The 14,851-nt window shown below is 40.7% G+C and overlaps 1 protein-coding gene across 1 annotated transcript in view; it reads left to right on the plus strand.

Moving 5' to 3' along the window:
• Positions 1-14,851, plus strand: part of cunh8orf34 (chromosome unknown C8orf34 homolog) — a 47,788-nt gene that overhangs the window by 19,529 nt on the left and 13,408 nt on the right. The window contains exons 7-10 of the mRNA XM_020599987.1: positions 696-862; positions 10,924-11,059; positions 14,633-14,718; positions 14,839-14,846. Coding sequence (XP_020455643.1) covers positions 696-862; positions 10,924-11,059; positions 14,633-14,718; positions 14,839-14,846 — 397 coding nt within the window. The remainder of the gene's footprint in view (positions 1-695; positions 863-10,923; positions 11,060-14,632; positions 14,719-14,838; positions 14,847-14,851) is intronic.

The following is a 14,851-nucleotide window of genomic DNA, read 5'->3' on the forward strand; positions in this document are numbered from 1 at the left end:
TAAAAACTGCGGGGGAAGCATTTAACATACTAAAACCTTCACTGGCTGAGGCCCTCTTTTTAATCCCATGTCCCCTAAATGCTTCTGTTAATGGCTTGTGGTGAGTGCTACAACTATTGCATTGTGTTGCTCACCTTCGAGCAGTGATTCCTCCTCATCTTCTCCCTGCTAACCATTTCTAGCAGATTATACCACACCTGGATGGCACTTGAAATGATTGTATGCCATTCTGTGTTATGACCGTGTAATGGCTGCTAAGTGCATCCAGTGGTGAAACACACTTTAAATGTAGTTGTGCATCAGCACCCTGCTGAGGCAACATGTACAGGATTTTGTACTTGCTGGATAGCCCGAATAGTCTGATGAGATAAACCCTGACAGTTTAGTATGAGAGAATGTAATTTCTATAATAACACCATTATTATAAAATGTGCAGTTTTTTTCTTCAGTAGGTATAATTTCCAGTAGGTTGAAGCCCCACTACTGTGAATGAACTTCACATTCAACTTTCAAGTGCTTTACACACTGGGGACAGTGCATGGACATAAATCAGCAACAACTAAAGTATGTAATGTGCTCATTTCCTCTGTCCTCTAAATAAATAATGATTCCATTTTGTAGTGGGGGTGGAGAAATGATTCCGTGTTTACCTTCAGCTCCTAAGCCCTGACTTCTCTTCTGCATGTCTCCCTCAGCCTGAAGATGGAAACAAAGAGCAAAGGGCTAAAGGAGCAGCAGCAGCATCATAAGAAGCTCCTTGCAGCCATGTTGTCACAGGACTCATTCGATTCAGTCCACAGCCCAGCTCTCTCCATCACAGAGGAAGAGATGGAGGACGAAGACGATGCCATGGAGCTTCTAGGTGATGTCACTTAGCATGTGTATACTGTACACCTCTACTCACATACGCAGACACAAATTATAAATGTGTAAACTGTGTTGTGCTCTATGCTGCACCGAATTAACATTTAAAGTTTCCCTATGCAGTTGCATTCAATTAAATTCACTTAATGAACAATTATTTGAAATTGCCAGTGATCACAGTACTGAGCTGCTTATAAGCCAGACAGGCAGGCAGGTGTGCAACGCTTTACTGTGTGTATCAGCAGATGCCCTGTTGGTGTGTGAAACAGACATCTGTCATACAAGAACAGCTTGCTGTGTTTAGCTGCATGGTGTGTGTGTATTTGTGCAACAATGAACGAGGTGCACTTGCATGACGAGTAGAAATCAGAGCTGTAACATTTCATGTTTAATGAGTCATTCTCTTTGCTGAGCTCATTTCAGTTTTGATGATGAAATCATTCTGTAGAGAACTTGCATTTTAATGACTTTTTAAGTGGAACTATAATGACATTACTTGCCCTCTAACTATAAATAGGTTTAAAGACAGTTTGGGGCTTTGAGCAGACCTGAAGTTATCATGAAAAAAAACAAATTAAGTCCGTACTGTAGCTGTTGTTTTGTAGGAATGATAGCACACTATTAAAACAGCAACCTACTGCATACATGTATGTCTGATGTCTCCTCCCCTCCCCTTTAAAAGCACTGTATAAAGCTGGCTTGGTGATGATGGCTGATCTGGAGAGGCTCCATCAGAGTTTTCACAGAATGAAATTGATATACGTGTTTGTGCAGAGTTGCCATGGCTGCATATATGGAAATATATGAAAATTATTTACCTACGTAAAACTTAATCTCCTACCTGGGAATCACAAGAACAGGTACCCAGATGTATTTTAACAGTCAACTTAAAATAAACCCTTATGTCCACAACTGCTCTGCTAGGATTCAAAATTGCAGTGCACCTGCATTTGCACCTGGAGACAAAATTTCAAGTCTAAATGACCAAAATTGCAGCATGCTGCTTAATCAGCATAAAGACTTTAACGCAGTGGTTCTCAAACATTTTTTGTCATTCCCCACTTAAGAGGGTGGGCGAATTTTTAAGCCCCACTTGTCAAAAAAATAACAAAATCGGTCAATTTTTAAATTTCAAATGTATTGAAATATCAAATATTGGTAACACCAAATTCAAGTGCAACTGTATCGTTTGACAGGGGGATAGTTTCAATTTTGCAGCACTTGTCTCATCCAGCATAATCAACATCATGTCTACAGCAGCAGGGAGAATGAGCTGCTCAGCAATTTTGTGTGGTTTTTTTGCACCGTGCAATTCTGTATCCAACTTTGAATGAAGCCATTTGTGCTTGGCTGTTCACTGATGCAGATTTTACCATTTTCCTGGTTTTCTGCCAGTCGAGTGGCTTATTAACGTGACTGGGGTGTGTTGTCTCTAAATGTCTTAATTTGTTGGGTCTCATGCTGTCTGCTGCCAGCGGTTTAAGACACAAGACACACATGGGTCTCTCCTCTGCCCCCACCATTCCCACCGTGAATCCTTCATCATATTTTCTTTTCAGCTGGCTTTTTGATTGATAAGGCTACTGCCTGTTGTTTCTTTGTCTGCTTGCGCTGAATCACCTGCTTCTTTTGTGGTCCATGTAACAAATTTATCCATTTACGTTATTATGCCCACTACGTACACTATTGGCCCTCTGTGTGAACCTTTCCTTATATTGTTGCGTGGCAATTAACATGCCGGCATTAAACCGTTGTCGTTGTTGCACTATGGCTTCACTTTTTTCTCCCGGGCCCCGAGCTATTTATTTTAATTTACTTGTATTAATGACCCATTTCTAATTTTCTCCATTCATTGCACCCCACCTGTCATGGCTTTATTCCCCACTAGTGGGACGCGCCCCACACTTTGAGAACCACTGCTTTAGCGAAAGCGCATTCATTCATTGCAGGAAAATACCAAAAAACACCAGTGTATAAAAGCATTGACTTACACCCAGTAAAAATTGCAGATGCTTGAATGTATGTCAGTTTTGCACTAGCAGGAAAATAGACTACTGAGTGTTACTTTCATCTAGGTTAGTGACAAATTTCTGACATCCACTACTTTTCTCAGAAGAAAGAAACGTACCTAGACTTTTTTATTTCCATGTGTTTACTACATGGGCCCCAATTATGGTGCTTCAGTGTTTTTCCAGTCACCTCAGAGCTGCTGCTCTGTGGTGACACATAATCTGCCTAGTCTTTGCTCCCAGCTAAGGGCTGTCATAGCGCTGAAGCACTTCTGCTTGTTAGCAGGATCTTTTGATCAGGATCATTCAGAGGGTCACATTTCTCTAGTGATGTGTGGCAGCGAGGCCCACAGGTTATGCGGACTGGAGCTGCAGCAAATTATTGTTTCTATTCTATAAGCTACTGAGTTTTTTAAATTCATGGATTGTTCAGCAGATTAAATATCAATTATCATGTAATGAAAAGTTACCAACACAAAAATAATGTCAACATTGTGTTTTTGTGAGAAAATTGTGAAATAAATATGATTAATGGTTTTCCTTTGGCAACTAACTAAACAGTTAATTGAGCACTAACACAGAAATGTGTTAAAATGGTCCAGATTGTTTTAGTTTAATCTTATAGTAAGCCCAGGGCTGTATGGCAGACTGACAATTATAAAGTAATTGATTTTGTCTCAATAGTTCATGTGGACCTTAATTATTTTCATCTGTTCTGTTTCACTTTGAGATATCTGGAGAAAACAATACAGTAAGTTTTCTTTTCCTTTGCATCAGCCCAACACAGTTGTGACAGCAGTATATAATGGTGATAAATATAGCCATAAAGTAGGATGTCGATGGCCTGTGATGGCCCTCCTTTGTCGTAGCTCTGAAACCCAGGCATATCCCCCTATTGGCTCTTAACCTGTGGTCCAGGGCAGTAATTCAAAGGAAATAATAGAAATGTCATTTTTGATGCTCTGTTGGGACTGATCATGGTGCTCCCCACGGGGACCGTCACTGCGGTGCTGACTGTCACTCTAAGCGGCCTGCCAAATTATGGTAGACTTGATTAAAGTGATGCCACCATGCAGTATGTGGTCAGAGAAACGAATGACCCCCAAGATCAGAAAAAGGGTCCATTTGCAGTTTTTGTGGCTATGACCAAACACATGCAAAAGATGACTGATGCTTCTTGGCTGAAATGGCAGTTTTGTGATAGCATATTGATCCCCGAAGGAGAGATTTATCTTTTTCCTTTCTGCTGCCCACATGGAGGGTAAAAGTTATGGTCAGCTGCTCAGTGGCACCCCTGCAGCTCATAGGGGTTCTGTGACCTGCTCAAGGATGCTGTTGCTGGTCAGGTGCTTGCTGTCTCATGGGTTTAACTTGTAAATAAGTGGATTAAAAATTTACAATGTACATGTTCTTTAGCTTTGTTTTTGGAAGTGGCCATTGTTTTTCTTAATTTTCATAAATATATTTAACAGAGTGGATTAATTTCCATTTCCATTTTGACCAAAGCAATACATTTTAATTGATGACATGTCCAACAGACCTATGTTATACATGTCTATGTGTGAGGTTATCACCCTTTGTGGCCTTTCACATGCAGCAGCGCAGCCACTACAGTCTGAGAGACTGTTGGAGGCATGTTATCGGTTTAAGAATTTGTTTAGGGCGACCTCTAGTGGCCAAAATATATTAAACCTTCTGCTGCTATGTGTAACATTTGTTAAGAATCATGGAACAAGGGCCCAAAGGTATTTCAGTACTGTTTAGTGTTAGATAAGACCTGGACATTTGGATGTAGGTAAGCTGGCAGAAATGTATGTACAGCATGAGCCTTGATATTATCACTACACTGATCACACTAATTTTATAATGTATAATACAGTCAATGAAAAGAATACTTTTGGATTCTTTTGCATGTATCCAGCATTGTGAAGCATTTTGTTGACTGTCAAACACACCACAAACCAAAGTCTTTCCAACTGATGTTCATACACCTACACATATCATAGCTTCTTTAAAAAAAACAACTCTCATCTCTCCTCTTACACAGTGGTTTGTTTGGTAAATTGCTGTCGCATACTGTAAAATGATTGAAGACTCATCCCAAAGAAATGTATATTAACTCCAGATGCACATCAGCAGTTTCATCAGTTATCAGCTTGGCAGAGTTATGTTCCATACACCTGCTAATTTGTTGTGCTGATTGCCACACTATGCAAATGACAGCAGTTATATTAGCAAGAAATGAACGTCTCCTATAGTGTCGAAGTGATTTGTCCTGTTTATGTGTCCAAACCCCTAGAGAATGGGGAGACAGGAGTTAAGACCCACAGCGAACACTAAACAGATTAGCAAAAATAAGGAGCACGTCTACTGTGCAACAACTAGGCTACAACTTCTGTGAGAGAATAAAAGCATAATAAAAACAGGCTTAGAAGATACAAAGCAAGTTAGCAGCTAATCCCCCTTTCTATGTAGAGCAGAAAGGTTTTTCAAACTCGGTCTCTTTTTGCCAGCACCTGGATAAGTAGCTTATGAGAAAATAATAAAACCCTCCTGGAATGGTTTACACTACTTCTAGCCAGATTGAATACCATTATAAAAACCAGAGTCACAGCTTAAGGTTGATTTGTTTTGTTTAGATTGTTTCAAAATGAGATAAATAAAATCTCAGAGGTTAAGTCTTATTGATTCTCTAGCTGCTCTCGGGGATGGCACTGTGTTTTCCCAGTGGTTTTCATTAGTTCTGTGCATAATATTTACCACAGTCAAAGTTGTATTGAAAATGAATATGACTCACATGTTTTTGTAAAACCATGGAAAATGTCAACATTGTGGCTTTTGCTGGGCGGTGAGGCCACAGAGTTATACTGATATGAAATCAGAAACAAGCTGAGCTCAGTGCATAGGGGGAAACGCCTCAATTTTGGCTTTGCAGTGTTGTTTTATGATGAGTTAATGAGACGGGTTAGCCAGTTCCCCACTGTAATGTTACTGTTCTTGTCATCTGTGGTGGAAATATTCCATTTCAGGTATATACCCTCTGCATTCTCATCTGCTTTTGTGCATACATTCAGAAAATACACATATGAAAAACATATTATGTTTTGTTTGCCACTGTGTATTATTTTGGGAATTCATGTCACATACACCCACATTTTGATTATATCAAATGGTATCAAAGCTTCTCAGTGTAAAACATCTATTCTGTAGGACCCCCCTGCATGGGTTTGCAGGCTGACCCACTCCTGAAACAGGAGAGAGAAGAAGAGAGCTTTACCCAATCTCACTGATTCAGAGTGACAGTGGAGATTTGATGAAGACAGGAATTATAAGAATCCACAGAATAAAGCCCATTTGTCTGGTGGATAAGTTATAATGTCTGTGTATGGACCCGCTGTTTGTGGACATTTTGTATTTCTTGATTGAGAACTGTCTCCATGTGTTACAGTAATGGGTTTTGTTTTGTATATGATACAGAAGGCGAGAGAAAATGAGCCAATTTTTTCTTTCTACACTGTTGTGAAATTTAAGTTGAAGTGCTATTAGCTGGTCATCAGCTGCATATAAACCTCTTGCTTCTGATTAGGTCCTAAGGCTTTGTCTTTTCAGTATTTTGTCCTGCTAACTGACAGCGATCTCCTTTGAGCTCAGAGAAGTGAATTGCTTGCACAGTACTACCTACCACATTATCCCATCATTCATGTTAACTTATGTTTGTTTCTATAATAGCTGTTCCTCTGCAGTTGTCTTGTACAGGCACATCTCTGTTACTTAATTCTTTTGTGATTAACATTTTTGTTTTCAGCTGTAGATGGCAGTCTTGATCCTGACTGCCAGTTGTTTTCATATATATGTTTATTACATGGTACGTTTAAAAAATATATTTTAGAGAGTCAAAAATGGGTTTGCACCAAGGTCTGCGATAAGACTTTCCACAGGGCTCAGAGCTATGATGTTACCCTGCTCATGTGTGTCTCCATCTGATTCTGATCAAGGTTTTTATTGCTGCCTTCAGAGTTGTGGCATATTTATAGTCCAGGAGTGGAGGATGATGGGGAGAAGGGTGCTATTGAAAGCTGAGACATAATTAGAAAATGTAAGTTGGAATATTGTTTTTATTATGAAGCCAAACAATGTTTCTCTGCCGTGACTTACATCAAAGATGTCTGACTGCAGAGTTCAGGCTTTGTGCTCAGGGCTTAATGGAACACAAATGCTGCTTGTATGTGTGAGGGCAGTGAGAGTGTGAGGTCTGCAAGTGCCACCGTGTGCGATGGTTTGCATGTATGCATTTTCATCTATATGTTCACAGTTATGGGTCTCTGTATGTGGAGTGCACGTCACAAGGAGCAAGGCATCTGTCACTTACAAACTGTTAATTAGAGACTATGATTCCATTCCATACATCTCTCAATGCCCCATTCACAATGGTGCATATTAAGTTATTTGTGAACTTGGTGAACTAATTATCACTTCAGTTCTGTTGTTACATCCATGAAGAGCAATGAGTGTGTCATTATAAACAACATTAAATTGGATGGAAATATGGAAAGAAGAGCAGACAAACACTTTATTTGTGCCATCTGCTCTGCTCATTCCTGGCTTTTTTGTGAATGAATGGTTACAACATGGATTTCCTCATTGCTCGGGCCTTTTGTTTGGATCACATCGTCCAAATAGTTTCCATTCCCCCCTTCCCTCTCCCTCACCCTCACAAGGGTAAACTGGTCTCAGAGGAGATACACACTGAACCTGGTGGTTGTACTGTATTGTGGTGACAGCTATACTGGACTCTATCATGAATCTGGAGTCATAATTGTGTGATTCAGGCTTCTAGCTATCAGGACACAGTGTGAGCATATGTGCCAGAATATTCATGTAAAAGCAGTCATTTTCAATGCACCCAAATCCCAATCCCTGAGACACTATACCCCATACACAGGCCTTCCTCACATCTCGCTTCACAGTAAGAAAGTTCAGTTGGGTTCATCCTTATGGGGGATTGGCGTGGCTCTGCTTCACCCAGTGCAAGAATACTTAGAAAAACACAGTTCTGCCTTTCTATACTCAACATTTAACCAAGCAAAGTTGTCTTTTTCTGAGCAGCAACAGTACACTGGGTTTTTCTCACTCATCGGTATCCACAAACAAACATACACACAAAGTGCAGTTAGGCTGTCTAGGTCTTACTCCTTTCCTTCTGCTTGGCTCGATGACTGTTGTCATTACTGGGAACTGTTGCCTTCTTCTGTTTTATCTGGCCAAAAGTATGAAGTCTTGCAAGTTTGGAACAATTTGCTTTAGTACAAAATGTTGAGACTCTTTTCTAGCTGGCGCGAAATGTAGCAACTTGTGCTCCAGACACAGTTTAATTTTATAAGGAGGCATTCCTTATAAAGGCCTACAAAAGAGTACTGACATTAGCTTTTTCTTCCAACAGATACTGGGGGCTTTCTCTCAATTACTGTCATTTTATCTTGACTGGAACATACAAGTCTAAAAGAAAAGGCAGGAGTTGAGATGACAAGCAGCTGTGTACACTGAGGTCATGTTCTGTTTCAGGGTCAAAGCCGGTTGCTGCTATTCTTTTGGTATTTTAGATGCAGGCCCGCAAGGGAATGTTTCCAAGTGTCAAGTAATGATTTGTATCACAGGCTACGACCCAAGGAAAATCTGGCATGCCACATTTGTCAGTCCCCAAAATGGTTCGAGAGGGAAGAAGTAGGAATAGACAAAAAGAAAATAGGAACGATGGAGGCCCAAACTGGAGCAGTTCCCATGACCAGCAAATTGCCCAAATCATTGGTGGCTCTCCCTTTGTCCCCACCCCCTCCAGTGCATCCAGTTATGAATGTGACATTTAATATTACCCTGCTTAAGGGTATTACTAGAATGTATCTGTTCTTCTTTAAATACTAAAACAGGCTGTCTGGATGTGATCTAAGCGACATGTCTGACAACAGTATTTAAAATGTAAGGAAACCCAGGATTTTTTTAAAGATCTATTTATTTAGATCCTTTACCAACTGTTTTGGGGTCCCATAGTTTTTACTACAGTATATACTGTAAAGGTATAACATGATAACACACTGTATCTCAGTTTATTGCCTCCATCAAGGGCGGGAGTTACGTTTTTGCTGGCGTTTGTTTGATTGTTAATAGCAGAACTGGATACATTTTTTTGGAGAGAAGAATTGATTAGATTTTGATCCTCATCCATATCATAATTTGAATACAGGATTCTTTTAAAAGATTATTAACCATTGTAAGAGCTGGAAAGGCTGCTGACTGTATGTAAGCCCCCTTGTGGCCAAAGTGTGTGGCTGTGCTGCTGAGCACTTCAAGCGCATACAAAGACAAATGGTTGGGTTAGTGACAGCTGCCTGTTTGCTGTCAATGGAAACTGAATGCTGTCACTCAGTACACCCCCTGTTGTGTGAGACAGGGACTGAAGGAGCCAACTGAAGCGATGGCTTTTCCCCACAGCTGGGGAAAGATCTACTCTATTCAATGACAGCTGTATGAGAGCCTGATGGCAGACTTTGAGCCAGGCTCAAAGCTGTTATCATTTCTGGAGATGTGAATATTTGTTATCTGACCAAGATAGCTCTGTTAGCAGGCAGCTACATTTCATTCAAAGCACAGTAGTCTGTCAGCGAGGACAGCATTGTTCCATTGTTAACAGCTGTGTTTCAAAATTTATTAGCAATCTACCCATCGGACAAGCAAACAGACAAGCAAATTGACATTGCTGTGCCACTAGCATACCTAAAAAAAACAATAGTGTAAAAATTCAGACTGCATGTGCATCTATTCTTGCTATTGTTGCTTGTGCATTGTGGTCTGTGAAATGACTAAGCTAAGAATTTATAAACAAAAGGCTCCTTAATGTAGCTGGTTAGGATGGAGTTGCAAAATAGTGGATTAAATTGAAGAATGACTTTCTGACACCCAAAGGAGACGTGAGATTTTCTAGCTCTGCTCCACACTGATGGATGGATGGTGAGAGTTCTCATGAGCGAGTGTCACCCAATCCAATCGAATCCAGGTGATTAGTCACGCATTCTCCTGTTTCAAGGTGTGAGTCCTATGTTTTTGCCCCCAAACCAGGATTTAGATAATGTGATTCCAAAGTGAAAAGTATCAGTGTTGGTTTCAAATAACTAGACACACACACACATACTGTATGTACAAAAACAATGGTAACTTGAAGCAAGAATATACTGTATGTCCTGAAGGCAACCCCTCTCACTGGCAAAGATCCTGAATTCTTCTGGTCTGATGGGAAGAATGGGACAAATATTGTTGTGGTAACCAATCAAAATAGTTTGTGATTCAGAATGTGTTTATAAAGCTTAACCAGCACACTTAAGAGTCTACACGCCCAACCATCTATTTATTCTTATGACACAACATTCTAAATGTTTTATCTCGTTGGGAATACAATTGAACCTAAGGAAAAAAGTAAGAAGGACCTCTGCACCTTTGCTAATCTGTAGCTAGCACAGGTCATGGACTTCTGTAGATCCATAGGGAAGAGTGTCTACAGTATGTGTGCATATGTGACGATAAAGGGAGAGACCAAACGAAACTCAGCTTTCCAGCTCTCCATCTCCCCTCATTCTCCCTCACCATGTTTTTTGCCCACATTGCCCACAACTTGTTAATGTACCCTTCCTGTTTGTGGCTGCCACGATGTGTCACTGTCATTGACTCTTCCTCATGACTCCCTCTAACAGAGTTTTGTGTTGATAATGTGAAATTTTTAACCTTCAAAAGTTTTTTGTGGTTGCTGTGGTTTTAGTGTGTATGCAGTGCATGTGAGCAAGCACAGCAGCAGGGCCAGGCTGAAAGTGTTTATTTACAATGACGCGTTTGGTTGCTCTTTGGCTCCACGCAGAATGTCGTCGCTGGGCATCGTACTGACAAGGGGAGGTCTAAGTATGATTAATGACTGTCCTTTCACTCTCTCCCTTTTTTCTCCCTTTTCAATGGTTTCCTTCTCCTTCCTCCTTCTTTCCTCGTGTCTTTTTGGTTCTCTCCCCATCAGAGGACCTGGATGACCTGCGGATGGAGGGCGTGACAGGCTTGGCTCCGTCCGGCAGTAAGTTCAGCCAGGGACGTAGCTCCTATCAGCTTGAACCGCAGGCCAAAGTTACACTCAACATCTGCTCTAGGTGTGCCAGGTAAATATTTCTAGCCTTTCTCATCTGGTGCTTTTGAGAGAGACTGTACTCTGTACGATACATAACCCACATGTGAAACTCTGACCCCATGCTGGCAATAGCTCTAGCTGTATTTTCATGTTGTTCGTCACTGTGTTCTCACATTCGTCTGATTTTTGTGATATCTCAGGAACGCCTTGAGAGAGTTTCTTCAAGTTTGGCACAAACGTCCACTCTGGGATGACCTGATTAGATTTTGGTTGTCAAAGGTCAAGGTCACAGTGACCTCACATCTGTCCTATTCCCATGAATTTGACTGGTTGAACTTTGGAAGTGCTGTTAGGTGCATTCTTTAACCTCTGGAGCTGTTTGGTTGTGCTTCTATACTCTTTATGCTAATTTAGGCTAACAGGCTGCTGGCTGTAGCTTCGTATCTACCATACAGACACCATACATACTGTACATAAAAGTGGCATCAATCTTCTCATCTAGCTCTTAGCAACAGAACAAGTAAGAATATTTTCAAAAGGCTCAAACTATTGCTTTAAGACTACATGACATGAAGATATTTTAGCTACAGTAAAGTTGTGGCTATACTATAATCTTGTTTTTATATTCTAACATCCAACCTTGCTCTTACTCCAGCTCATGACATCTCCCTGTGCCCAACCCTCCACCCTCCACTCTCCACCTCACCACCTCACCCTCTTTGCACTGATGTCACAGGTAGCATATTTCACCATCCAGAACGCAAAATAATATCACATCTAAAGTGCATTCTGGTGTTTTGCTTGTTTTCACAGCTCTAGCATGGATCATTGTCTCCACTGTCACCCTCTCTCTTTTTATTGCTGGTTTTCTCTTCTGACACATTTCCTGTTCCCTGATTCACAACATCAGTCTAGTGCTCAGGTTCCTTAGTGTTGGGCATGATGCTGCAGGCAGGTGTGGGCAGGACTCTTCCTCGATGCCAGTCAAAGATATGTGTTCAGTGAGACGCCAGGCACACATCTGCCTGCATGGCCTCCTCTGTTTGGGGGTTGGAATTTGTTTGTTTCCTACTCTTCTTTCACGCACACTGCTTATCAGTTTCAAATAGGCTGTGGGATGTTGTCAAAGGTTTCGAGGAGGGTGAATGGTCTCAGTTTATGGACTGAATGTTTTTAAGCAAATAGTTTATATCTTTGGCTTATTACCGAGTCTCCTGGTTGGATCAGTGGCAAAGCATAGCAACATCTGTATCTGGAGTGGTGTTTTTTTTTTTTTTTCAAAAACTAAAATATCAGGCATCTGCTCTCCTTCTCTGTCTTCTGGCTCAGGCCAAATTCTTGTTTCGTCCTCTTTAACCGGACAGTAAAACCCTTCCAAAGTTCCACCGGCGATGGGAGCCTGCTCATTCATAATTTTTTTCACATGTTTGGTGAATTTAAGAATTATAAACATACTATATCAGTAAGCAGTATGCCTTTTGTGCTATTCTGGAGACCAAATTCTGAAATCAGGGGTTGTGCTAGAGTTGTTGATAAAGGGAGATGCACTCAAAATATTCATGAATCCACATAAAAAAACATAAAACATGTTCATGCTTACATGCATTGCTATGAACACAACATAGTGACAAACATAGTGTGCATTAGCAGTCTGTCTTGGGATTCCCACAAACACCTTTCAACCATGACTCAATATGGGGCCAACCTTTTAACTTCTACTCCAAAGACTAACATATGTGGCAGCTAATGCCCTTGTCCTTCACACCTGCAGACTGTACAGATGTGACCCTGACCTCAGGTTGAAGTTTTAAAGTTATTTTTATGCTTAGACGTAGCTGAGGGCGTTATGTTTTAGGTCTTCTGTCCAGCTCATTCTCAGGAATGCGGTATCTCAGGGACACCTTGAGGGAATTTCTTTAAATGTTGCATAAACGTCCAGTTGGACTCAAGGATGACCTGATGAGATCTTGGTAGTCAAAGGTCACTGTGACCTCAGCCCTGTCTGTTCTTGTGATATCTCAAGAAATCTTTGGGGGAATTTCTTAAAATTAATTACACTTAATATCTTTTAATAAACCCCTTCAAAATCTTCACTGCCTACATTATGAGTCTGGATAGACATGCATGTAAACTGAAACGGTAAGATACTAATTATAGTTTACAGTTATTTTTTTCATATATTTTATTGCTCTCACAAAGATTAAGAAATGGTTGCTTGGTTCTACCTGCATTTGTGAACACACTGACCCAAGCTGCACAAGCATTCCTCCCTTAGCCATCACCCCTGTGGCAAACACATTAGAATCCATCTCCTGTTTTCCTGCATACAGTACAAGCTTCTATGGCTCAGTAAGGTCCATTATTCTGTGAATCGCACTTTTGCTGGAAAGCATGTATACTGTATTCATTCATTCTAGGTCCCTAAATGGTGAAACAAGGCTAAGCCACTTGGTTCTACCATGTACTACCCAAAGCCAAGCCTTTGTCGTCCTTCCTTTTTGTCCACACCACCAAAGAGTCCAGTTATTCTGTGTGGCTCCTAACTAGCAGTGGCAGGTCAGGAAATTCTACTTCCACTGGCTCTCTACTGGCTGAAGTGTAAATTTATGTGTGTGGCCTGCTTGTGGCCTTGTCTCTGTCTCTTGGGCTATAACTGTGGTCACATCAGCATTTCATCCGCCTCCTACAAGAACCCAATCAGTTCTTTTATGGCTGATTGCTCCTGCCACAAAACCTCCTGTGTGCAAACACATCCCAGATCTTGGGCATAGTCTGGAGGAGCTGGTGGTGCGGTCTAAGGAAATGGATAGATCTCCACAAACCTCATTTGGGCTTGTAGTTCTTATTAAATGAATTGCTTTCATATCAGGAATGTACTGAGGGGAATGGTAGTTAGGGCTTGTGGCGATGAGCAGCTTTTGTTCAGCGACTGGGATGTCTTTGTGATGGCCATCCCGGGTGATGTTTAATGGTCTTATAAAGACCATTTGTCTTTGTTTTGCCTTCAGCTAATGGTTGCACTGATGACATAGTAATAGTGTGTAGCAAAAAAATTTGGACCTAGTGTGTAATTACATATAATATGTGGTATGATTTAAATGTGCTTCAGAAAAAAATAATTGTCACCCATAGTATGCGTTTCTATCTCAGGAAAACTTCAGTCTTGTAGTACCTTAAGGAGATAGCTGATACTCTCAGAGTTGCTATAGTTTCAGTCCAAACAAATATCTCTGAGTAAACGCTACAGGGGCTTAGAACAGTTTGATTTTGAAACAATTGTATTGTGTTGTATTATATTGCTTTGTGCTCCGTAAGTGCATTGTTATGGCTTCATGTAAAATAAAAACTATTTCAGGAATGAGTACATAGGGCTTGTGCCCCAAAACTGACCCCCACTTTCATAATTTCTTGGTGCCATCCCAAATTTTGCAGAAACACTTCCTCCTCTCTCTCATCACTGCAGCATGATAGAGACTTATAGATATAGTCTTTTTGTTATCTAGTATTCAGTTTCCAAACATGCGTTTCAGTGTTGATTTGAGAGATTATTTAAAAGCGCTGCCAATGTGTACAGTGGTGTGTATGTGTTTCATGTTGTCTCTAGGTTACAGGGGGACAGTCTATCAGACAGCAGATTTGAAGAGGACCACCGGCCTCACATATCTGAGCAAGCTGTACCTGACATCTCCTGTAAGTTGTACAACACAGCTCAGATTCAAAGTAGTTATTTTTTAAAACTCTTTCTACATTATAATCTCATGCTCTGCTGTTTCCTTCTTTTTAACTTATTGTTTGTATTGTCTGGAGCAGCTCCGTTACCTGG

This window comes from Monopterus albus, unplaced genomic scaffold, assembly GCF_001952655.1.
Source record: "Monopterus albus unplaced genomic scaffold, M_albus_1.0 scaffold44.1, whole genome shotgun sequence".
Classification (NCBI taxonomy): domain Eukaryota; kingdom Metazoa; phylum Chordata; class Actinopteri; order Synbranchiformes; family Synbranchidae; genus Monopterus; species Monopterus albus.